Source organism: Mustelus asterias, chromosome 25 (genome assembly GCF_964213995.1).
Source record: "Mustelus asterias chromosome 25, sMusAst1.hap1.1, whole genome shotgun sequence".
Classification (NCBI taxonomy): domain Eukaryota; kingdom Metazoa; phylum Chordata; class Chondrichthyes; order Carcharhiniformes; family Triakidae; genus Mustelus; species Mustelus asterias.
This window is the reverse complement of record NC_135825.1, coordinates 13,975,535-14,000,911: the sequence shown is the minus strand read 5'-3', so window position 1 is coordinate 14,000,911 and position 25,377 is coordinate 13,975,535. Positions and strand designations below refer to the sequence as shown.

The following is a 25,377-nucleotide window of genomic DNA, read 5'->3' as shown; positions in this document are numbered from 1 at the left end:
CACTCTGGCGCCTGTTTGGATAACAATGAGGGAGAATTTAACATGGCCAATGCCACACCTAACCAGCACGTCTTTCCTGCTGTGGGAGGAAACCGGTGCACCCAGAGGAAACCCACGCAGACACGGGGAGAACGTCTTGACAAATACATGAATAGGATGGGAATAGAGGGATATGGTCCCCGGAAGAGTAGGGGGTTTTAGTTCAGTCGGGCGGCCTAGTTGGTGCAGGCTTGGAGGGCCGCAGGGCCTGTTCCTGTGCTGTAATTTTCTTTGTTCTTTGTTCTTGTGATGTCATTAAATAGCAGCTTTTCAGGAGGAAGAACTGAGAGCAATTGTGCCTCAGGAACTTCGAGGAAGTAGCCTTTACCAGAACCATAGAATCCCTACTGTGCAGAATGAGACCATGCAGCTTATCGAGTCTGCACCGACCCTCCGACAGAGCATCCCAGGTCCACCCCCCTGCCCTAGCCCGTAACACCACACTTTTACCATGGGTAATGCCCCTAATCTACAAATCTTGGGACACTAAGGGGCAATTTAGCATGGCCAATCCATCTTAACTGCACATCCTTGGACCATGGGAGGAAACCATAGCACCCAAAGGAAACCCTTGCAGAAACAGGCTTCCTCGCACACTCCAAAGATGGACGGGTTAGGTTGATTGACCGTGCTAAATTGCCCCTTAGCGTCAGGGGGACTAGCAGGAGTGGAGTTACGGGGATAGGGTGGGATTGTTGTCAGTGCAGGCTTGATGGGCTGAATGGCCTCCTTCTGCACTGTAGAGATTCTATTGTATTCTAATCCCCTTGGCACTAAAGGACAATTTAGCATGGCCAATTGTCCTAACCCGGACATCTTTGGAGTGTGGGAGGAAACTGGAGCACCCAGAGGAAACGCACACAGACACGGGGAGAATGTGCAAACTCCACACAGACAGTGACCTGAGGCTGGAATCGAACCCAGGTCCCTGGTGCTGTGAGGCAGCTGTGCTAACCACTGTGCCACCGTGCCGCACTACTCTACAAATACTCTCCAACTTTCCTACCCAATGCAGGAGGCGGGGTGGTTTCAAAATCAATTTGCATATAAAACTTAGCTCTATGATCCCGGAACAAAGTGCAGAAGGCAGTTCAAAACTCCTTATCATGCACTATAGATCAACTCTGTCTAAACTGTTGTGGCTCACTGCCACCTTATCAGTTGTTCTCAGCCTGTGTTTGAATTTCACAAGGCGGTAACCCAATATAACTGCCATGCATGTTTCGGTTTGTGTCTCTAACAAGCACAGGTCTATTGGTGTTTGATGAAACTCAACTTTGACAAGTAACTAAAAAGTTTATTTTATTAGAATCACAAGTAAGCTTACGTGAACACTGCAATGAAGTTACTGTGAAAATCCCCTAGTCGCCACACTCTGGCTGTACACTGTGGGAGAGTTTTAGCGTGGCCAATGCACCTAACCAGCATGTCTTTCAGACTGTGGGAGAAAACCAGAGCACCCAGAGGAAACCCACGCAGACACGGGGAGAATGTGCAAACTCCACACAGACAGTGATCCAAGCCAGGAATTGAACCCAGGTCCCTGATGCTGTGAGGCAGCAGTGCTAACCACTGTGCCACAAAAGAAATGTATAGTCACTCAATAGCATAGAACCCTCAATATTGCTGAAAAGAGTGGGATTTGACAAAACCCTTTGCCTTGCTCTCACCATTCTCCGCAAAGAAAGGAATATACGCAAACTTTTTTTGAATTGACTGAGAACTTTGGGAGCCTGTAGTTCCCTCTTGCTTTCTCCGCGGCAATACCTCAGCCAATCAGAGTTGACTTGCTAACCAATCGATGGGGTGAACCAAGCCAAGGTGCTTCACAGGAGCTTACCAGCACCAAGTGTGGCACTGATCGACATCAGGAGATGTTGGGTCGGGTGAGTAAAGAGCTTGGTCAAAGAGGTGGGTATCAACAAGTGTCTTCAAGGAGGAAAGCAAGGTACAGAGGTGTAGAGAGGAAATTCCAGAGCAAGGGGGCCTAACCCCCAAACCACATGGACCAGTGGTTCAGGAAAGCGGCTCACCACCCCTTCTCAAGGACAATTAGGGATGGATATTAAATAGCGACACACACATTTTTGATTTGATTTGATTTATTATTGTCACATGTATTCGTATGCAATGAAAAGTATTGTTTTTTGCATGCCATACAAAGCATACCATTCATAGAGAAGGAAAGAAGAGAGTGCAGAATGTAGTGTTACAGTCACTCCCTTATCCAAGATGGCGCCGGAGCGAGGTGACTTCTTGCAAGCTGTGCCCAGCATACCTTCTAATTCTGTCTTTTACTCTCGTTCTATGCTTCTAAAGCTTCATTCTAACTCTTTTAAACTCGATCTTTCTCTACATCCTATGACTGTAACACTACATTCTGCACTCTCCCGTTTCCTTCTCTATGAACGGTATGTTTTGTCTGTATAGCGCGCAAGGAACAATACTTTTCACTGAATGTTAATACATGTGACAATAATAAACCAAATCAAATCAAAATGGGTGTCGAGAAAGATCAACTTAATGTGAGGTAGGTCCATTCTAGAGTCTGACAGCAGCAGGGAAGAAGCTGTTCTTGAGTCGGCAAACATCCCATGAACAAATAAAAAATTACAATTTCAAAACGTTTATTTTTTAAAGTTTATTTATTAGTCACAAGTAAGGCTTACATTAATACCGCAATGAAGTTACTGTGAAATTCCCCCAGTCGCCACATTCCGGCACCCGTTTGGGTCAATACACCCTAACCAGCACGTCTTTCAGACTGTGGGAGGAAACCGGAGCACCCGGAGGAAACCCATGCAGACATGGGGAGAATGTGCAAACTCCACACAAACAGTGACCCAAGCCGGGAATCGAATCCAGGTCCCTGGTGCTGTGAGGCAGCGGTGCCAACCACTGTATCATTGGCAGTAAAGGCAAGACCAAAGGTTTTTAGTTACTCTTTCACGGGATGTGGGCGCTGATGGCAAGGCCAGCACTTGTTGCCCATCCACAATTGCCCCTGAAGTGAGTGGCTTGCTGGGCCATTTGATAGGGCAGTTGAGAGTCAACCACATTGCTGTAGGCCTGGAGTCACAGGTAGGCCAGACCAGGTAAGGACGGCGGATTTCTTTCCCTAAAGGACATTAGTGAACCAGATGGGCTTTTACAACAATCGACAAATGGTTTCATTTCCAACCTAGCGCACACCAACCCCACCCAACCATACCTGTTGCTGCCAGGGAACCTGCAGGAGGGGGAGACTTCGGTGGGACCGGAAGGCCAGCGGGAAGGGCCAGAATGTCCCGCCAGTAATCATTATCACTGAGACTAGCTTTTAATTCTGAGGTGAAAGATGGTGTTTCAACACAAGCCTTTCTTTCTTTCCTATGTATAGGTTGGAGGAAACAATGGAGCCAGGAACATCGCAGCAGTCCTGCAGTCCAGAGGGGTAAAGCTCTCCTACCTACTGGATGAAGGCTCAGCTTTACTCAACGGAGTCATGCCAGGGCTGGACAAACCTGTTGCGCTGTAAGTACCTCAGCCTCCCATGTTCAAACAACATCCCTTTCCGTCATTTGCCAAAAGTTGTTCCCTTACATGAGCAGCTGATACCTAATGAAACACAGAATGTAGAATTCCTTGGCATCCAATGAGCTTGTAATTAGACCCTTTCCCGATGAACCTGGAGAAGGAAAGGCCTGGAACGCATGATAGTCTGAATAGCTTTTCCAGCTTAAAATCCACAATTTTTCTCTTGTACAAGGCTGTAAATATATACAGAAGTAAAATTTAGTTGCTTGTGAAGGAGCTGACATGGCCACATTTAATGTCCATTCCTATCAGGCATATTTATTCATCACAAAGCCTTTTCTAACTGGATGGAATCACCATTTGTTATTCCGGTCGCTCTGATATTGGAAAGTGTTACAGTTAGGAATGCAGTTACATAAGTTGATCATAGAATCCCTACTGTACAGAAGGAAGCCATTTGGCCCATCGAGTCTGTAGCAACCACATCCCACCCAGGCCCTATTCCCATAACCCTACACATTTACCCTGCTAATCCCCCTGACACTCGGGTCAATTTAACATGGCCAATCAACCTGACCTGCATATCTTTGGACTGTGGGAGGAAACCGGAGCACCCAGAGGAAACCCACGCAGACACGGGGAGAAAGTGCAAACTCCACACAGACAGTGACCCGAGGTCGGAATTGAACCCGGGTCCCTGGCGCTGTGAGGCACCAGTGCTAACCACTGTGGCACCATGCCGCTCCATGACTTGGGACCAAAGGTAAAGTTGCTAAATTTGCTGATGACACAAAGATAGGTAGGAAAGTAAGCTGTGAAGAGGACATAAGGAGGCTACAAAGTGAGACACAGATAGGTGAAGTGAGTGAGCAAAGATTTCGCAAATGGAGTAAAATGTGGGCAAATGTAAAATTCTCCATTTTGGCATCAAGAATAAAAAAGAGGCATTTTTTTTCATTCATTAGTGGGACATGGGCATCGCTGGCTAGGCCAGCATTTATTGCCCATCCCTAGTTGCCCTTGAGAAGATGGTGGTGAGCTTCCTGCAGTCCGCATGCTGTGGGTTGACCCACAATGCCGTTGGGGAGGGAATTCCAGGATTTTGACCCAGCGACTGCGAAGGAACGGCGATATATTTCCAAGTCAGGATGGTGAGTGGCTTGGAGGGGAACTTGCTGCTGCCCTTGCCCTTCTAGCTGGTGAGAGATTGCAGAGCTCCGAGATTCAGAAGGATCTGGGTGCCCGAGTGCATGAATCACAAAAGGCTAGAATGCAGGTCCAGCAGATAATTAGGAAAGCTAATAATAATGTTATTGTTTATTGCGAGAGAAATTGAATATAAAAGTCGAGAAGTTATGCTTCCATTGTACAGGACACTAATGAGACCACAGTTGGAGAACTGTGTACAGTATTGGTCACCTTATTTAAGGAAGGATGTTAGCAGCAGTTCAGAGCAGGTTTACTGGACTATCAGCAGGAATGGGTGGGTTGTAATGTGAGAAAAGGTTGGAGAGATCAGATTTGTATCCACTGGAGTTTAGAAATGTAAGAAGTGACTTGATCGAAACCTTTAGGATCCAGAGAGGTATTGACATGGTGGATGAATCTAGAACTCGGGGTCGCTGTTTGAAAATAAGGGGTTGCCATTTAAGACAGAGATGAAGAGAAAAGTTCTCTCTCCAAGGGACGTGAGTCTTTGGAACTCCCTTCCTCAGAAGACAGTGGAAGCAAATTCTTTGAATACTTTTAAGGCAGAGCGAGATAGGTGAAAGGTTATCAGGGTGGGCAATTTCCACACACAGACCGTGACCCAAGGCCGGAATTGAACCCAGGTCCCTGGCACTGAGGCAGCAGTGCCACCGTTGCCGCCCACCTTGTGTCACTCTTTCAGCGGGAAGTTCGAATTTATTTTTCAAATTATCGGCCTTCGCAGGGATTAGTCACAAAATAACAATTCCACCCAGCCCCTATCCCCACAACCCCACGCATTTACCCCGCTGATCCCTCTAACCTACACATCCCGGGACACTAAGGGGCAATTTAGCATGACCAATCCACCTAAGCGGCACATCTTTGGACTGTGGGAGGAAACCGGAGCACCCGGAGGAGACCTACGCAGACACGGGGGAGAACGTGCAAACTCCACACAGTCACCCGAAGCCAGGAATCGAACCCAGGTCCCTGGTGTTGTGAGGCAGCAGTGCTAACCACTGTGCCACCGTGCCGCACCCAGCCGTAGCAGGAAGGACCTCGAACCTCGGATATCCCGAACAGCAAGTCCTTTGAGAAAAAAACCTGCAGAACCTTCGAGAGAAATGTCCCGACATCGTACGCACAGCAGCTTGGCAACCAGTCAGCAAGTCTTTTTGATGTCAACTGAGTGTAAATAGCAGCTTGGGCCATGGGAATCTGTAATGAGTTATGGAAACAAAGGTTAGAAGCCCAATAATAGCATTTTTAAATAGCTGGCTTAACGGCCATCTTCCTGCTGTGGTGGAGACTTTAACTGCGCCCAGTTCCACATCAGTTATGTACATGCACCAGTTGTGCTTTTATAACTCCTTACACTCCACATGTTAGTCTTCAAAGTGTGGAGTTTGTCTGTGCCTTCAGCCACAGCCTGGAATCACAGGAATGCCTTGGGATGTGTTTCACACATTAATGGGCGAGGTATCTCCACATTATTGTCGAATGTGCAGAACAAGAAAGCATCATTGTAGCCCCAAAGTTCAAAAAAATAATTGGCAGATAAACGTTTCCACTTTGAGCCAGTCTCGAGCTATGCAGGGTTTATTAATACTGGCAAGTCTTCAAACACACAGATACATACCACAAAGTCAACTGCAGATGTTAGGTGGTGAATCATATTGGAGGGGCTCACAATGTAGACAGTAGGCTAAAGTTACCATCTCACTTCAATGCAGCTAAACTTGTGGTAAAAGCTGCTTTATGTGTCTATAATTAAAATGCCTCCCCACCCCACCAGGTCAAATGTACAAGGAGCTACGACATTTGGAAGATTCTTGAAATAACTTCTCAGGGGCCAGTGTCCCTTCACCAGGGTCCCTTTATTTATAAACTCAATTCCACTCCTAAAAGTGCTTCAGATACAGAGTCAGAATCCAGAATGTCAGTAGCCCTGAGGCTCTCCGATATATACAGAATTATAGAATGCCCGCAGTGCAGAAGGAGGCCATTCAGCCCATCGAGCCTGCACCAACAACAATCCCACCCAGGTACCATCCCCGTAACCCCGCATATTTACCCTCCTAGTCCCCCTGACATTAAGGGTCAATTTAGCATGGCCAATCCACCTGACCTGCACGTATTTGGACTGTGGGAGGAAACCGGAGCACCCAGAGGAAACCCACGCGGACAGGGGGAGAATGTCCATGCAGTCACCCGAGGCTAGAATTGAACCTGGTTCCCTGGCGCTGTGAGAAGCAGTGCTAACAGCTATTATATATATATATATATATAGGTGAAACTCCCTGATTGGACAGGCAACCATTAACTCAATCAGGGAGCTCATACTCCAACAGGCTAACCTCATGGGCCTTATTGAGGTCATTGCAATTCTGCTGCTGCATTTTGCTCTTTGAGTGTTGGTGTACAAACAAAAGAATGGACATCTGTAATGAGCAAAATTCCCAGCTTTGTGCCATCTGAAAGTAATCATAGTCACATCCACACCGTTCCCTCCAGAATAGCTCAGCCTTGTATCAGAACAAGCTTTGGGTGTTCTTCATGTCCCATCCTACAGAAAGAATGTTGCCAAAGTGTCAACTGTGGTCAAATGATATGTCGAGCCCCATGATCTCCACCTTCAGTATCCCAGCCATGTACCACGACGGCATTGCAGGATAGACACTTCAGGTCTCTGCAGTGTGTGCACCAAGGGAAACATTCTCTGAATTTCCACAGGGATCTACAGATTTATCTCCATAACTTTGGTGGAAGAGCTGGTGAAACCCCCTCTCCCAAGGAAATTTCAGGTGATGGACTTCATTGGAGACCCTGTCTGGCTAAAAGCCTATGTATACTGCTGCAGCACATCTAATGCCCACCGCATTATGCTAAAATGGAACACTGGTATGTCACAGGTGGCAAGGTGGCACAGTGGTTAGCACTGCTGCCTCACACTGCCAGGAACCTGGGTTCAATTCCCGGCTTGGGTCACTGTCTGTGTGGAGTTCGCACATTATCACTGTGTCTGCGTGAGTTTCCTCCGGATGCTCCTGTTTCCTCCCACAGTCCAAAGATGTGCAGGTTAGGTGCATTGGCCATGTTAAATTCTCCCTTAGTGTACCCGAACAGGCACTGGAGTGTGGCGACTAGAGGATTTTCACAGTAACTTCATTGCAGTGTGAATGTAACCCTACTTGTGACTAGCAAATAAACTTTTACTTTCTGTGAGGATTGAATGAACCATAGAATCCCCACTACGCAGAAAGAGGCCATACAGCCCATCAAAGCCTTACCGGCTCTCTGAAAGAGCATCCCACCCAGGCCCTTCTCCTCGCCCTATCCCAGTAACTCCATGCATTGCTCCGTTTTTGTGTCAATGTTCATTATTCCCAAAGCCCAGTGGACGATATCGTTGATTCTGTAGCAGCCCAGGTATAGCTCACACCTCAGGTAAGGGCAGATAAAGGCAGGTAAAGTACAGGTGGCAGAGTCGGAAAAACGAGGCGCACTTGGAGATGTCAGGCTTAAGCTGCATACCCAGCACTTGGATCTTCTGGTGGCCTCATGGGACTCTTAATGCCAGCTGACAAACCCTCTCCAAGATGGGATATCTTTGAACATGCATAGAAACCCGCTGGGTAGGGGGGAATCCCAAATCTATGTCATAGCACAATACCCTCCAGATGCCCCCCCGCCCATCATGCCACCATCGCCTTGCCAGAGAGGGCATGCAGGGTCAGCCCAAAATATAGCATCCTGGGTTGAAGTCACTTAACCTTAAAGACACTCCTTAAAACCTCCCTGTGCGATGAGGCTTTTGGACACCATTTCCAGTATCTCCCCTGTGGCTCAGTGTGAAGTTTTGCTTGATAACATTCCTCCAAAATGCCTAGGGTTGTTTTGCTGGGTCAAAGGCACCATATCAATGCAAAATGTTGCTGTAGGTGACACATAACCAAATGTTTTCCTTGTCTTGTGTTTAAAATTGATGCAATGCACTGAATTTTAAGTTTCAAATGTGTCTATTTCTCTCCAGCATAGCTACCTCTGAAAAGGGATATGCGACCATTAGCCTGAATGTGAGCTTGGGCACCGGACATTCTTCCATGCCACCGAAGGAGACCAGCATTGGAATCTTGGCAGCTGCAGTGTCCAAGTGAGTGAGGGACTGGTGCATGGCACTAAATCACTTCCTTCTCTTTCAATAGCTTTGCTACAGTTGGGGGTCGGATTAGCTCAGTTGGCTGGACTGCTGGTTAGTAATGCAGAGCGACGCCAACAGCATGGGTTCAATTCCCATACCAGCTGAAGTTATTCATGAAGGCACCGTCTTCTCAACCTTGCCCCTCACCTGAGGTGATCTTCAGGTTAAATCACCACCACCAGTCAGCTCTCCCCCTCAAAGGGGAGAGCAGCCTATGGTCATCTGGGACCATGGCGACTTTACCTTTACCTGTACAAGTAACATTGGTGCCACACACGTGCCAGGCAATGATCATCTCCAACGTGAGAGGATCTAACCATCGCCCCTTGACATTCAATGGCATTACCATCGTTGACTCCACCACTATCAACATCTTAGGGGTTACCATTGCCCAGAAACTGAACTGGAAGAGCCATATAAATAATGTGGCTACAAGAGCATGTCAGAGGCTTGGAATTCCGCAGCGAGTAACTCACCTCCTGATGCCCCAAAGTCTGTCCACCATCTACAAGACACAAATCAGGACTGCCACTTGCCTGGATGAGTGTAGCTCCAACATCATTCAAGAAACTCTAAACCATCCAGGACAAAATAACCCCAGTTGATCGGGTGCCCCTTCCACAAGCATTCAATCACTCCACAATCGATGAACAGTAGCAACAGTGTGTACCATCTACAAGATGCACTGCAGGAACTCACAAAGGCTTCTTAGGAGCACCTTCCAAACGCACGATCATTCCCATCTAGAAGGACAAGAGCAGCAGATACATGGGAGCAACACCACTTGGAAGTTCCACCCTAAGTCACTCACCTTCCTGACTTGGAAACAAATTGTTGTTGCTTCACTATCACAGGGTCAAAATCCTGGAATTCCCTCCATAACAGCACTGTGGATGTATCTATACCTCAGGGACTACAACGGTTCAAGAAGGGCAGCGCAGTGGTCAGCACGGCTGCCTCACAGCGCCAGGGACACAGGTTCAATTCCAGCCTCGGGTCACTGTCTGTGTGGAGTTTGCACATTCTCCCCGTGTCCCCGTGGGTTTCCTCCGGGCGTTCAGTTTTCCTCCCATGCTCCAAAGATGTGCGGGTTAGGTTGATTGGCCATACTAATTTGACTCCAGTGTCAGGGGGATTAGCAGGGTAAATATTTGGGGTTATGGGGATAGGGCCTGGGTGGGATTGTGGTTGGTGCAGACTCGATGGACTGAATGGCCTCCTTCTGCACTGTAGGGATTCTATGATTCTATGAAGGCAGCTCACCATCACCGTGTCACGGGCAACTAGGGATGGGTAATAAATGCCCAGTCAGTGCCACTTGCATACTGTTAATTAATTTTTAAAAACACACCATCCAATGCACTATTCATAACAAAATCTTCAACTATCTCAGCCCTACTTTCTGGAACTGCTTCACCCAACCCATCTGTCCCTCTGCTTTTAAAATCCATCTCCTTATATGCCAACAACAGTCATTTCTCTGACATCCTCCAGGAAGGATCAGTTTCTAATTTTCTTTCTCTGTGAAACACATTGAGTTATTCATTATGGTTTGGTATAAGTTGTCCTGCTGCTCTGTCATAGAAACCATACAGTGCAGAAAGAGGCCATTTGGCCCATCGAGTCTGCACCGACCACATCCCACCCAGGCCCTATCCCTGTATCCCTACATATTTACCTGCTAATCCCTCTAACCCTCATATTTACCCGCTAATTCCTCTAATCTACACATCCTGGGACACTAAGGGGCAATTTAGCTTGGTTAATCAACCTAACTCTCACATCTTTGGACTGTGGGAGGAAACCAGAGCACCCGGAGGAAACCCACGCAGACACGGGGAGAATGTGCAAACTCCGCACAGACAGTGACCCGAGCCGAGAATTGAACCCAGGTCCCTGGAGCTGTGAAGCAGCAGTGCTAACCACTGTGCTATCGTGCCGCCCATCTCTTTTGTGTCCTCTTTTGTGTCCTAGACAGACATCCTGGGCTGGGCCTCTCTCTCTCCACAATATCTTTTCCATTCATGTGGGGAGGTGCCTGCTCTCAGTCACACTCCCCGTTGAAATGACTTTGCCCCGATGGGAAAGTCACCGCCAGAAATTGAAACACAGATGAAAAAACACCTTTTTCAAGGTCTATTATTTTCTCCGCAGTCAATATCAAAATGGATAGAGAATTATACCCAAATGAACAAAAGATGGGCAAATAATGGTCCCTTTTTATCTGTATATATGATCCCTTTTTATCTGTAAACACTGCTGCCTCACAGCACCAGAGACCTGGGTTCGATTCCCAGCTCGGGTCACTGTCTGTGTGGAGTCTGCACGTTCTCCCCGTGTCTGCATGGGTTTCCTCCTTGTGCTCCAGTTTCCTCCCACAGTCTGAAAGACGTGCTGGTTAGACGCATTGACCCGAACAGGTTCCGGAGTGTGGCAACTCGGGGAATTTCACAGTAACTTCATTGCAGTGTTAATGTAAGCCTTACTTGTGACACTAATAAATAAACTTTAAAGATTTTAAACTTTGCTAACTGAGCCAGAACTGATAGACAAAATGGGAAGAATGGGCAAACATGGAATGTATCCAGACATGTTTTATTAGTTTATTTATTAGTGTCACAAGTAGGTTTTCATTAACGCTGCAATGAAGTTACTGTGAAAATCCCTTAACATCCTCCTGTGTCAGCGAGGCAGAACTGCGTCCATTTGCAGACATATCCATTCACGTATTGCCATGTGACAAACTTTGGAGAGACCCAAGTGGATTGTGCTAATGTCAGTATTCCTCCTCTCCCTTGGTCTATCCAGAAACAAAACCTTTCTGTATCCCAAGCACAAATCTCAGTGAAGAGAATGTACTTGGTGTACGATGTACATTCGGGCAAGTCCCCATTGTCAAACTGTTACTTTAAAGTTTTAAAGTTTATTTATTGTTGTCACAAATAGGCTTACATTAACACTGCAATGAAGTTACTGTGAAAATCCCCCAGTTGCCACACTCCGGCACCTGTTCGGGTACACTGAGGGGAGAATTTAGCATGGCCAATACACCTAATCAGCACGGCTTTCAGGCTGTGGGAGGAAACCGGAGCACCCGGAGGAAACCCACGCAGACAGTGACCCAAGCTGGGAATCGAACCTGGGTCCCTGGCGCTGTGAGGCAGCAGTGCTAACCACTGTGCCACCGTGCCGCCCGTGTAATTCTTTTACTTCCCACTGAGGAGGTTGTGGTTTCAAGGCCCACTCCAGGATCTGAGTGCAAAAGTCGAGGCTAACACTCTAATACATTGCAGAGGGAGTGCTGCACTGCCAGAGAGATGAGATGTTAAATCAAGGTCCCCGACTACACTCTCAGCTCGATATCAAAGCTCCCATGACACCATTTTGAAGAACAAAGATGTCACCCCTGGTGTCCTGGCCAATATTTATCCCTCAAACAGTGTCACAGGAACATATGATCCAGTCGTTATCACATTGCTGTCTGGGCGAGTTTCCTGTGCTTAAACTGGTTACTGCGTTTCCTACATTGCAATAGCGGCTGCACATTGGATGTAAAGCAGCGACGATGTTGGCGCTATATAAATGTAAGCCTTCTTTTTCTGCATACAGTCTGGCAATGGTTCAAATTCACCCAGAGCCATTGACCTCCCCCTCACTGCGTCCACCCTCCACCCTCCTACCCCCCCCCCCCCATCCCCCCTCCACCCCACCCCACTCCAGTTCCCTGGGTAACTGTAACTCCGTACCACCAGCCGTGTAACAGTTTGTAAGTGAAATGATAAGTATTCTGTCTTCCCCTGAGAACGGTGGAGGAAGGGTCATTGCATATTTTTAAGGGAGAGATCGATCGATTCTGGACTAACAAACAAGCCAATGTAGCCATAATCTGTCACAAGGGAGGCCAAAATAGTATCACCTTTGCTGGCTAGTGTTAAACGTGAGCTGATTAACACCCCTGTGGGGTTATTTTATTGCGTTAGAGGTACTATATAAATATAAGTTGTTGTTGAAAAGGCAATAGTTGAGTATTGTTTTATTTACCTCTGGGGAAAAAGGTTTTTCCTCACATTTCCCCTAATCCTCCTGCCCCTCACCTTGAACTTGTGTCCCCTTGTGAGTGACCCTTCGACTAAGGGGAACAGCTATCCACTTCTGTCCATGTCCCTCATAGTCTTGCACACCTCGATCAGGTCAACCCTCAGTCTTCTCTGCTCCACCGAAAGCAAGCCCAGCCTACCCAACCCCTCTTCACAACCTAAAGGTTCCATCCCATCCTGGTGAATCCCCTCCGCACCCCCTCCAGTGCGTTCACGTCCTTCCTATAATGTGGCGACCAGAATGTTGATTTGAAGCCACAATCAGATCAGCCATGGTCTTATTGAACAGCAGAGCAGACTCGGGAGGCCAGTCCTGCCCCTGGTTTGCATGTTTGTGTTAATGTTGCAATCTCTCAATTTACCAAAAACTCAGCTGGTTTACATCCACAATACAGCGTTGAAAATGAACAGATGTTTATACTGGCGGGAGCAGAAACCACAATAAAGAATTGGAGCCCTGTGAGGAAGTGAAAGACCTGTCATGGAATGAGAGAATGACTTGTAGGGTCAGGGATCAGCATTTCACTTGGCCCTGGCTGCGTTTTTTAAAAAAAAGGTTTTGTTCTCATTTCTGCTGCTCTTACAGTGTGAAGTGGTACACTTTGGAAGGAGCAATTCGACAAGGAACAGGCAGGGCAACACGGTGGCACAGCGGTTAGCGCTGCTGCCTCACAACGCCAGGGACCCGGGTTCGATTCCCGGCTTGGGTCACTGTCTGTGTGGAGTCTGCACATTCTCCCCGTGTCTGCGTGGGTTTCCTCCGGATGTTCTGGCTTCCCCCCCCCACAGTCCAAAAATGTGCGGGTTAAGTGGATTGGCCATGCTAAATTGACCCTAGTGTTAGGGGATTAGCAGGATAAATATGTGGGGTCGTGGGAATAGGGCCTGGGTGGGATTGTGGTCGGTGCAGACTCGATGGGCTAAATAGCCTCCTTCTGCACTGTAGGGATTATCATAGAATCATAAAAACCCTACAGTGCAGAAAGAAGCCATCTGGCCCATCGAGTCTGCACCGACCACAATCCCACCCAGGCCCTACCCCCTTATCCCTACACATTTACCCGCTAATCCCACTAACCTACGCATCTCAGGACACGGAGGGGCAATTTTAGCATGGCCAATCAACCTAACCCGCACATCTTTAGACTGTGGGAGGAAACCGGAGCACCCGGAGGAAACACACGCAGACGCGAGGAGAACGTGCAAACTCCACACAGACAGTGACCCAAGCCGGGAATCGAACTCAGGTTCCTGGAGCTGTGAAGCAGCAGTGCTAACCACTGTGCTACCGTGCCGCGGATTCTATGAAAATTCTATGGAAGTAAACAATGGATGGCATGACACTAGTGAGTTCTGTGGAACAAAGGAACCTTGGTGTGTTTGTCCACTGATCTCTGAAGGCGGAAGGGCATGTTAGTAGGGTGGTGGAAAAGACATATGGTACACTTAGCTTTGTCAATCGAGGCATAGATTACAAAAGCAGGGAAGACATGTTGGAGTTGTATAGGACTTTGGTGAGGCCACAGCTGGAGCACTGTGTGCAGTTCTGGTCACCACATTATAGGAAGGCTGTGATTGCCCTGGAGAGGAGATTCACCCGGATGCTGCCTGGGATGGAACATCTAGGTTGTGAAGAGAGGTTGGATAAGCTTGGGTTGTTTTCGTTGGAGCAGAGAAGACTATGGGGTGACCTGATCGAGGTGTACAAGATTATGAGGGACATGGACAGAGTGGATTAGGAGCAGCTGTTCCCCTTAGTTGAAGAGTTAGTCACGAGGGGACCAAGTTCAAGATGAGGGACAGGAGTTTTAGGAGGGGATGTGAGGAAAAATGTTTTTACCCAGAGGGTGGTGACGGTCTGGAATGCGCTGCCTGGGAGGGTGGTAGAGGCGGGCTGCCTCACATCCTTTAAAAAGTAGGATAAACGCAAAATACTGCAGATGCTGGAATCGGAAACAAAAACAGAAAAATGCTGGAAACTCCCAGCAGGTCTGACAGCATCTGTGGAGAGAGAATAGAACCAACGTGTCGAGTCTGGATGGCCCTTTGTCAGAGCTGAGACGAAGGGTCATCCAGACTCGAAATGTGGCTCTATTCTCTCTCCGCAGATGCTGTCAGACCTGCTGGGATTTTCCAGCATTTTTCTGTTTTGGTTCCTTTAAATAGGTACCTGGATGAGCACTTGGCACATCATAACATTCAGGGCTATGGGCCAAGTGCTGCGAAATGGGATTAGGTGGGAGATCAGGTGTTTCTCACGTGTCAATGCAGACTCAATGGGCTGATGGGTGTCTTCTGCACTGTATGGTTCCGTGATTCTGTGAGTCTACAGAGTTTGCTCTACAATACAGTGGAAGACAGGGAATAAAAACGAAACTAAATACCTGAAAAGCCCTGAGTTTAACTCAGGCTGAAGTCAGGCCCACTTGGGGCTCAGCTGAATGGTAAACAGTCTACCCATCCCACACATCACGACTTTGCCAATTAATGCCTGGCCTTCACCTACCTGCTTCTGACTGAGCTTCTCGACCCTGACAGAGAGCTCCAGCAGGTCAAGGGGCAGGAACAGAACTCTGGGCATCAGGAGGTCTGATGAAGGCTAAAAGTAATTTGTTACGAAAATGACACTGCAAATCACGTGAACAGCAAAATGAAATACTTGCATTTATATAGCACCTTCCATGACTGTTGAAGCACTCCACAGCCAACAAAGCACCTCTGAGGTGGAGCCACTGCAACAATGTGGGAAAAAGAGCAGCCAGAAATTGTAAGCTTCCCATAAACAGCAGTAGGACAATGACTGGACCATCTGTTTCTGTGGTATCCATTGGGAGCTAAATATTGGCCAGTACATCAGGGGAACTCCACTACTCTTCAAAATAGTGTCACGGGATCTTTCCCTCTGACAGTGCAGCTCCCCTCTATACTGCACTATCGTGTCAGCCTTGTCTCCCAGGTATAAGTCCTGAAGTGGACCTGGAACCCACAACCACCTTGTGAAGAGGCAAGAGTGCTGCTCACTGAACCATGGCTTACACATATAGTGAAAGCTCCAGCAAATACAGACAGCTAACCCAAAATTTTATGGGAATTAATACTCAAAGACTTTTATAGACTAAACTGAACTCCACAATAATAAAATCAACGGGAAATGTAGACCGACTTGGATACTCCCTCCATTGACTGACTGGTGAAGTCCATTACCCTCTGCACTGTCAGAGTTACAGGGCTAGAGATTCCTAGCCATCGAGGAATTCTGAGTAGAGAAGGGTTCACAAACATTGATAAAAGCACTTTGCAGTAACGACTTATACTATTTCTCTTTATCTCCAGATTGGAAAAGAACCCAATGCCCAGGATGTTTGGACAGGGACCCGAACATGCAATGTTTGAACACCTGAGCTCTCAGGTATGGGGCTCCTATCTGTCAATCGTGCTGCTCAGGTACACGGTGGAAGGACAATTCCTTCATGCTTAAAACAGGGACATTCCTGTATCAAACATTTTAGATGGACAAGCTGATTTAAATATAGTTTTGGGGGGAGTTTTCCCATCCCACCCCCCCACAGGAATGGAAGCGGGATGGGGTGCGGACCGTGCAAAGATCCATTAACCTCGGGTGGAATTTACTGGTCTTGGGGCGGAAAATCCCGCTCTTAAAGTGAAAGTATGGTTAAGAGGCGTTTTCTTAACTTTCATGGGAGAAAAGCAATATATAAAACTGTTTGTCTGTTGTCCACACCAGATCTTACCATTAGCCTCTGATGTTTGCAGACGGGGTGGGGGGATGGGCGTGAATGGGGATTGAACCATTGAAGTTGACCGCCATTTGACCGAGAGCAGTGAGATGATGAAAAGCGATAGTTTATTCTCATAACTGCAACGTCACTGAACTTTCACTCTGGTCCAAGTTCCAGTTGTCTTATCTCAGCCATCGCCACATGGGAGGCCAGTAAGTTGTGCATCAGATTTTTTCAGAATGCCTTAGAACAAAGAACAAAGAAAATTACAGCACAGGAACAGGCCCTTCGGCCCTCCAATCCTGCACCCACCATGCTGCCTGTCTGAACTAAAACCCCCCACCCTTCCGGGGACCATATCCCTCTATTCCCATCCTATTCATGTATTTTTCAAGACACCACTTAAAAATCACTATCGTATCTGCTTCCACTACCTCCCCCGGCAACGAGTTCCAGGCACCCACCACCCTCTGTGTAAAACACTTGCCTCGTACATCTCCTTTAAACCTTGCCCCTCGCACCTTAAACCTGTGCCCCCTTTTAATTGACTCTTCCACCCTGGGAAAAAGCTTCTGACTCTCCACTCTGTCCATGCCCCTCATAATCTTGTGGACTTCTATCAGGTCGCCCCTCAACCTCCATCATTCCAGTGAGAACAAACCAAGTTTCTCCAACCTCTCCTCATAGCTGATGCCCTCCATACCAGGCAACACCCTGGTAAATCTTTTCTGTACCCTCTCCAAAGCCTCCACAGCCTTCTTGTCTGTACTTCGAGCTGCCGAGTTGAGGTGGATGGAGTGAACTGAGGTGTGTGTGGATTATAAACATTACAGACGGGCAATAAATCCTGATCTCACCAGCAATGCCCACATCCCACATTAGGACGGCATGGTGGCACAGTGGTTAGCGCTGCTGCCTCACAGCGCCAGGGACCCGGATTCGATTCCCAGCTTGAGTCACTGTCTGCGTGGAGATTACACGTTCTCCCCGTGTCTGCGTGGGTTTCCTCCGGGTGCTCCAGTTTCCTCCCACAGTCCAAAGACGTGTGGGTTAGGTCGATTGGCCATGCTAAATTTCCCAATAGTATCGGGGGACTAGCTAGGGTAAATGCATGGGGTTGTGGGAATAGGGCCTGGGTGGGATTGTGGTCGGTGCAGACTCGATGGGCCGAGTGGCCTCCTTCTGCACTGTAGGGTTCTATCCCGTAAAAATGAATTTTAAAAAAACAATGGCCTGCTTCTGTGCTAGATATTCTGTATCATTCTATATAATGGGTCTTCCTTCTATCTCCAGGTCCTGCCCTGATTATCAGTAAATAAGGCAGCAAAGCTAATCTGTGATGTTATTGCCCATCTAGCATTTCAGTGGAAATGCAGTCTAAAGATTTTTGACCCTGTGTCATTTGATTTGATTTATTATTGCCACATGTATCGGGATACAGTGAAAAGTATTGTCTCTTGCAAGCTACACAGACAAAACATACAGAGTACATAGGGGAGAAGGAAAGGAGAGAGTGCAGAATGTAGTGTTATATTCATAAAGTTTTAAAGTTTATTTATTAGTCACAAGTAGGCTTACATTAACACTGCAATGAAGTCACTGTGAAAATCCCCTAGCCGCCACACTTCGGCGCCTGTTCGGGTACACTGATGGAGAATTTAGCATGGCCAATCCACCTAACCAGCACGTCTTTGGACTGTGGGAGGAAACCGGAGGGCCCGGAGGAAACCTACGTAGACACAGAGAGAACGTGCAAACTCCACACAGACCGTGACCCAAGCTGGGAATCAAACCAGGGTCCCTGACGCTACAAGGCAGCAGTGCTAACCACTGTGCCGCCTAGCTAGGGTGTAGAGAAAAGTCAGCTTAATATATGGTAGGTCCATTCAAAAATCTGATGGCAGCAGGGAAGAAGCTGTTCTTGGGTCAGTTGGTACGTGATCTCAGACTTTTGTATCTTTTTCCCAACAGAAGAAGGTGGCAGAGAGAATGTGCGGGGTGCGTAGGGTCCTTGATTACGCTGGCTGCTTTTCTGAGGCAGCGGGAAGTGTAGACAGAGTCAATGGATGGGAGGCTGGTTTGAGTGATGGACTGGGCTTCATTCACAACCCTTTGTAGCTTCTTGCGGTCTTGGTCAGAGCAGGAGCCATGCCAAGTTGTGATGCATCCGGAAAGGATGTTTTCTATGGTGTATCTGTAAAAATTGGAGAGAATCGTAGCAGACATACCAAATTTCCTTAGCCACCTGAGGAAGTAGAGGCGTTGGTCGGCTTCCTTGTAGTTGAATTGCTATGAAAATCAATTATCTTAACCCTAGTTACTTCTATATCTTCTGTTTATGTTGTAAATATTTAACCAGTAAATAAACCTAATTATTAATTTTAGCCTGAATAGTATAGTCCGACTACATGATAATCCCCCTTTTGATTTGGAAAGGTGAATGCAGTGCACAGCGTCATAGTTTCCATTGCAAAATGCCATGGTAACAAGACAGCAATTAGATCTGTGTTTTTTTTATATTCTTTCATGGAATGTGGGCATTGTTGGCAAGTCCAGCATTTGTTGCTCATTTCTAACTGTCCTTGAACTGAGTGGCTTGCTAGGCCATTTAAGAGGGCAGTTGCTATGGGTCTGGATCATATGGAGGCCAGACCAGGTAAGGACAGCAGATTTCCTTCCCTAAAGGGCGAGTGGCTTTTTACAACAGTTGTTTTGATGATCATTTCATGGTCACCATTACTGAGACTATCTTTTCATTCCAGATTTAATGATTAGGTGACACGGTGGCACAGTGGTTAGCACTGCTGCCTCACAGCACCAGGGGCCTGGGTTCAATTGCGGCCTCAGGTCACTGTCTGTGTACCGTTTGCACATTCTCCCCGTGTCTGTGTGGGTTTCCTCCGCGTGCTCCGGTTTTCTCCCACAGTCCAAAGATGTGAGGGTTAGGTTGATTGGCCATGCTGAAATTGCCCCTTAGTGTCAGGGGGACTAACAGTGTAAATTTGTGGGGTTACGGGGATAGGTCCTGGGTGGGATTGTTGTCGGTGCAGAACTCGATGGGCCAAACGGCCTCCTTCTGCACTGTTGGGATTCTGTGAATTATATGAAATTCCTTCAGCTGCCAGGAACGTGAACCCAGTTCTCCAGAGCATTAGCCTGAGCCTCTGGATTATTAGTCCAGTGACATTAGCACTTCACCATCTCCTTGTCCTATTCATGTAAATCAAGTCGTGCATTTCTCACACACAAATTAAACTAAATAGGTGACTAATTAGTATCGCCGATGTACAATAGCTGAGTATATAATGTTCAATAACAGCCCTAGATTGTGCCAAATATAACCTCTGAACTTTTACTCACTAGTAATGTGACTCTTACACATCAAATCATAGAATCCCTAATGTGCAGAAGGAGGCCATTTGGCCCATCCAGTTTGCACCGTCTCTTTGACAAAGCATCTCACCCAGGCCCTAACCCCGTAACCTCCTAACCGCCACATCTTGGAACACTAAGGGGCAATTTAGCATGGCCAATCCATGTAACCCGCACACCTTTGGAGTGTGGGAGGAATCCGGAGCATCCAGAGGAAACCCATGCAGACACAGGAAGAACGTGCAGACTCCGCACAGTGACCCAAGGCCGGAATTGAACCCGGGGTCCCTGGCGCTGTGAGGCAGCAGTGCTAGCCACTGTGGCACCATGCCGCCCATAAATGACTTTCATTTGCCGATGTTCCTCCGCCGTGGAACACGTGAATAAAACCACATTCGTTAAACGGAGCGAGCTGTGACCCTGGCCATGCACTGAGCTGTGGCACCAACTACAACACAGAGTGAAATACCCTGTGTGAGTTCAGGGCAGGAACAAATCTGGAACAACTTTTATAGATTGGGGTCCATTTACGGAAAGTGCAGTTTTTTTTTGTGGTTAAGAGAGGGTTATAGTAATAGCCTCAGTGTTTATGGGCAGCGCAGAAGCATATCTCCTCACAGGATGAGACCCTGCTATCAGCCGTGCCATCATCGAGATGAGACATTTCCCAGAGTGAGAGACAGTAAACCAAGTGGCCAGTGCTTAGTCACAAACCTGTAATCGTGTAACTTCCCCATCGATCGGGTGATTGGGATATCCAAGATGGCGCCGCAGCGAGGTGACTTCTTCCAAGCTGTGCCCAGCAGACCTTCTAATTCTATCTCTTACCTATTCGTTGAGTGATTGTTTTTTGGTTCAGAAAGATTCATTCTGCACCCTCTCCTTTCCTTCTCCCCCATGTGCTCTATAAACGGTATGTTTTGCCTGTACAGCGCGCAAGAAACAATACTTTTCGCTGTATCCCAATACATGTGACAATAATAAATCAAATCAAAGACCCGGGAGAAAGAAAATGAAAGAAAAATAAGTTTGACTCCCGCTGGGACACCAGGGGGTTGAATTTTCATCCAACTTCTCATGCCACCATTTCGGAAGTCAGAGAAGCCGCACCATCTGTGGCAGTTTTTTCAAAGTTTACTTTGATCTCCCATCAAACGTACAAGTAACATCCAACAAAAAACAACACAGAGGTCCCACATAGCCTCAAAATAAGGGGGAGCAGATTTAGGACTGAGTTGAGGAAGAACTTCTTTACCCAAAGGGCTGTGAATCTGTGGAATTCCCTGCCCAGTGAAGCAGTTGAGGCCACCTGAGAATCATAGTACAGAAGGAGACCATTCGGCCCACCGAGTCTGCACCGACCACAATCTCACCCAGGCCTTATCCCCATAACCCAATGCATTTACCCTAGCTAGTCCCCTGACACTAAGGGGTAATTTAGCATGGCCAATCCACCTAACCCGCACAACTTTGAACTGTGGGAGGAAACCCACGCAGACAACGGGGTGAACATGCAGACTCCACACAGACAATGACCCAAGCCGGGAATCGAACCCGGATCCCTGGAGCTGTGAGGCAGCGGTGCTAACCACTGTGGCACCATGCCGCCCCCTTGTTGAATGGTTTTAAGGCAAAGATAGATAGATTTTTGAACAGTGAAGGAATTAAGGACTCTGGTGAGCGGGCGGGTAAGTGGAGCTGAGTCCACAAAAAGATCAGCCATGATCTTATTGAATGGCGGAGCAGGCTCGAGGGGCCAGGTGGCCTTCTCCTGCTCCTAGTTCTTATGCTCTTATGTCCTCCTTATACTGGTTTATTTTTGTTCTTCCACTGATTTAATTTTTGAACTGACTGGGATTCTCAGCATTATTAGATTTTGTAGTTTACTTATGTGTTATAATATCGAAGCTTTCGGTGAGAAGCGCTGATCCATTTTCTGGCATGTTGTAACATGCCACTGCGTTAGGAATCGGCTAACTTGAATTAGGAATAAAATTTAAAAGTTTATTTATTAGTCACAAGTAAGGCTTACATTAACACTGCAATTAAGTTACTGTGAAAATCCCTTAGTTGCCACACTCCAGCCCCTGTTCAGGTCAATGCACATAACCAGCATGTCTTTCAGACTGTGGGAGGAAACCGGAGCACCCGGAGGAAATCCATGCAGACACGGGGAGAATGTGCAAACTCCACACAGACAGTGACCCAAGCCGGGAATCGAACCCGGGTCCCTGGTGCTGTGAGGCAGCGGTGCCAACCACTGTGCCACCGTGCTGCCCCTAAAACCCTGTAAAAACCGAACACCAGAAAATTGAAAATGAGTTCAATGAGAGTCTGAGGACTAAGCTGCTGAATACTCCTATTTGTGCCAGAAACTCGCATGTTGTACATTCCGAAAACTTACTGCATTCTTCTTGAGGTTAGGTTCCAAATATATGTGGATGTTTTCGAACTGATGTACATTGAGATCAAAAGCAATATTTTCCTTGAACTGCAATCTCCATAATTTATCTGAATAGTTTGTGTGTTCTTTCCAACAAACTGCAGTTCACAGCTGGTCACTAAATACCATCTGCTTGTGTCCAGGGCATTTATTTCTGTGAATAATTGTAGGAAATGGTTACGCAAACACTTGTGCCTCAATGGCCCCCTCAGTACTGGCTCATTAGATATGTTTTTCATCCCAGTCTACACAGACCTTGCAACCAGAGATGAAGGTGGCACAGCAGTTAGCGCTGCTGCTTCACAGTGGCAGGGACCTGGGTTTGATTCCCACCTTGCGTGACTCTCTGTGTGGAGTTTGTATGTTTTCCTCATGTTTTCCTCCGAGTGCTCTGGTTTCCTCCCCCAGGCCAAAGATGTGTAGGTTAGATGGATTAGACATGATAAATTGTCCATTAATGTCAGGGGGATTTGCAAGGTAAATACATGAGATATGGGATAGGGCCAGGGGAATTGTTGTTGCAGCCTTGATGGACCGAATGGCCTCCTTCCGCACTGTAGGGAACAAAGAAAGGTACAGCCCTCCAAGACTGCGTCGATCATGATGCCTGCCTAAACTAAAACCGTCTGCACTTAGGGAATCCGGATCCTTCTATTCCCATCCTATTCATGTATTCGTCTAGTTGCCCCTTAAATGCCGCTTTCGTAGTGCTCCCACCACCTCCCCGGGCAGCGCGGGATTCTATGATTCTATGATAAATGTGTGGGGTTATGGGGATAGGGTCGGTAAAGGGCCTCGGTAAGATACTCTGTCAGTGCATCAGTCGGAGTCAGCGCAGACTCAATGGGCCGAATGGCCTCTTTCTGCACTGTAGGGGTTAGATAGATGTGGAGATGCCGGCGTTGGACTGGGGTAAACACAGTAAGAAGTTTAACAACACCATGTTAAAGTCCAGCAGGTTTACTTGGGAGCAAAAGCCACACAAGCTTTCGGCGCCTTAAGCCCCTTCTTCGGGTGAGGTGAGTTCTTCACTCATCTGAAGAAGGGGCTTAAGGCTCCGAAAGCTTGTGTGGCTTTTGCTACCAAATAAACCTGTTGGACTTTAACCTGGTGTTGTGAGACTTCTTACTGGGGTTAGATAGAGTCATAGAGGTTTACAGCATGGAAACAGGCCCTTTGGCCCAACTTGTCCATGCCGCCCTTTTTTTTTAAAACCCCTAAGCTAATCCCAATTGCCCACATTTGGCCCATATCCCTCTATACCCATTTTACCCATGTAACTATCTAAATGCTTTTTAAAAGACAAAATTGTACCCACCTCTACTACTACCTCTGGCAGCTCGTTCCAGACACTCACCACCCTCTGTGTGAAACAATTGCTGCTCTGGACACTTTTGTATCTCTCCCCTCTCACCTTAAACCTATGCCCTCAAGTTTTAGACTCCCCTACCTTTGGGAAAAGATATTGACTATCTAGCTGATCTATGCCCCTCATTATTTTATAGACCTCTATAAGATCTATGATTTTGTCTCCAGGTCAGGTGCACAGACACAGGAGAATTCCTAGCACCGTAACTACAGTATGTGTTACAGAATATGTAACAATATATGTAATCGTAAGAGTAAAAGCAAAATCTTCAATTACATATTTTGATATCATGATACAATATTTTACAAGATTTTTCAAATCCCTGTCAGATATTTGCATTATTTTTTACTTCTACGATCCTGATCCCATTTCCCATGATCCATTCACCTCAATATATCACCCCCTTTAGAGACAGAGTGGAACTTCAGTTACGCTGAAATGTTAATTTAGTTTTTGTAGTGTCCGAACTATGTTAGGTTGTGGGTTCTAAACAAAAAGAAAAAGATGTGATATGGACATGTTAAGTGTCCAAGTGGGGAGGTGATGGCCTAGTGGTATTATCACCAGCCTGTTAATCCAGAAACTCAGCTAATATTCTGGGTTCGGATCCCGCCACGGCAGATGGTGGAATTTGAATTCAATAAAAAAGTATCTGGAATTAAGAATCTACTGATGACCATGAAACCATTGTCGGAAAAACCCATTCATGTCCTTTAGGGAAAGAATTCTGCCGTCCTTACTTGGTCTGGCCTACATGTGACTCCAGATCCACAGCAATGTGGTTGACTCACAACTGCCCTCCAAGGACAACTAGGGATGGACAATAAATGCTGGCCAGCCAGCGATGCTCATGTTCCGTGGATGAATTTTTTAAAAAGGTGCTTCAGCTGACAGGGGAAGGATGCTCCTCTACGCTAAGGGGTTGAGAATGCTCTCCTTGCCAGTGGAGGTCACCATTTCCATTGTGAGGGGACCTCTCTGCGACGACAGAGATCAGGGTGCCGTTTAAAAATGGCGCCTGATCTCCATAAAGCCAGGCTGGCTGCCCTATTTCCCACGATGCATAAACTTGCATCGTTCAGGTGGAGGAATCCCACCTGGGTGGCGCTGCAAGCACCAGCGGGAAACACTTCGAGTCCCATCGGGGGAATCGCGGCCAAGGCTTTCACTGAAATAAACTTTGCTCAGACCACTATTTTCTTGCAAGTGCCTCACAGTGCCAGGGACCTGGATTCGATTCCTGGCTTGGGTCACTGTCTGCACATTCTTCCCGTGCCTGCATGGGTTTCCTCCGGGTGCTCCGATTTCCTCCCACAATCGGAAAAACGCGCTGGTTAGGTGCATTGGCCGTGCTTAAATTCTCCCTCTGTGTACCCGAACAGGTCATGATGTGGAGATGCCGGCGTTGG

The 25,377-nt window shown here is 47.2% G+C and overlaps 1 protein-coding gene across 2 annotated transcripts in view; it reads left to right on the top strand.

The window, feature by feature from the left end:
• LOC144511812 (N-fatty-acyl-amino acid synthase/hydrolase PM20D1-like) overlaps positions 1-25,377 on the top strand; it is a 95,493-nt gene that overhangs the window by 43,789 nt on the left and 26,327 nt on the right. For both annotated transcript variants that reach the window (XM_078242160.1, XM_078242161.1), the window contains 3 exons: positions 3,419-3,552; positions 8,780-8,899; positions 16,378-16,453. In XM_078242160.1, coding sequence (XP_078098286.1) covers positions 3,419-3,552; positions 8,780-8,899; positions 16,378-16,453 — 330 coding nt within the window. The remainder of the gene's footprint in view (positions 1-3,418; positions 3,553-8,779; positions 8,900-16,377; positions 16,454-25,377) is intronic.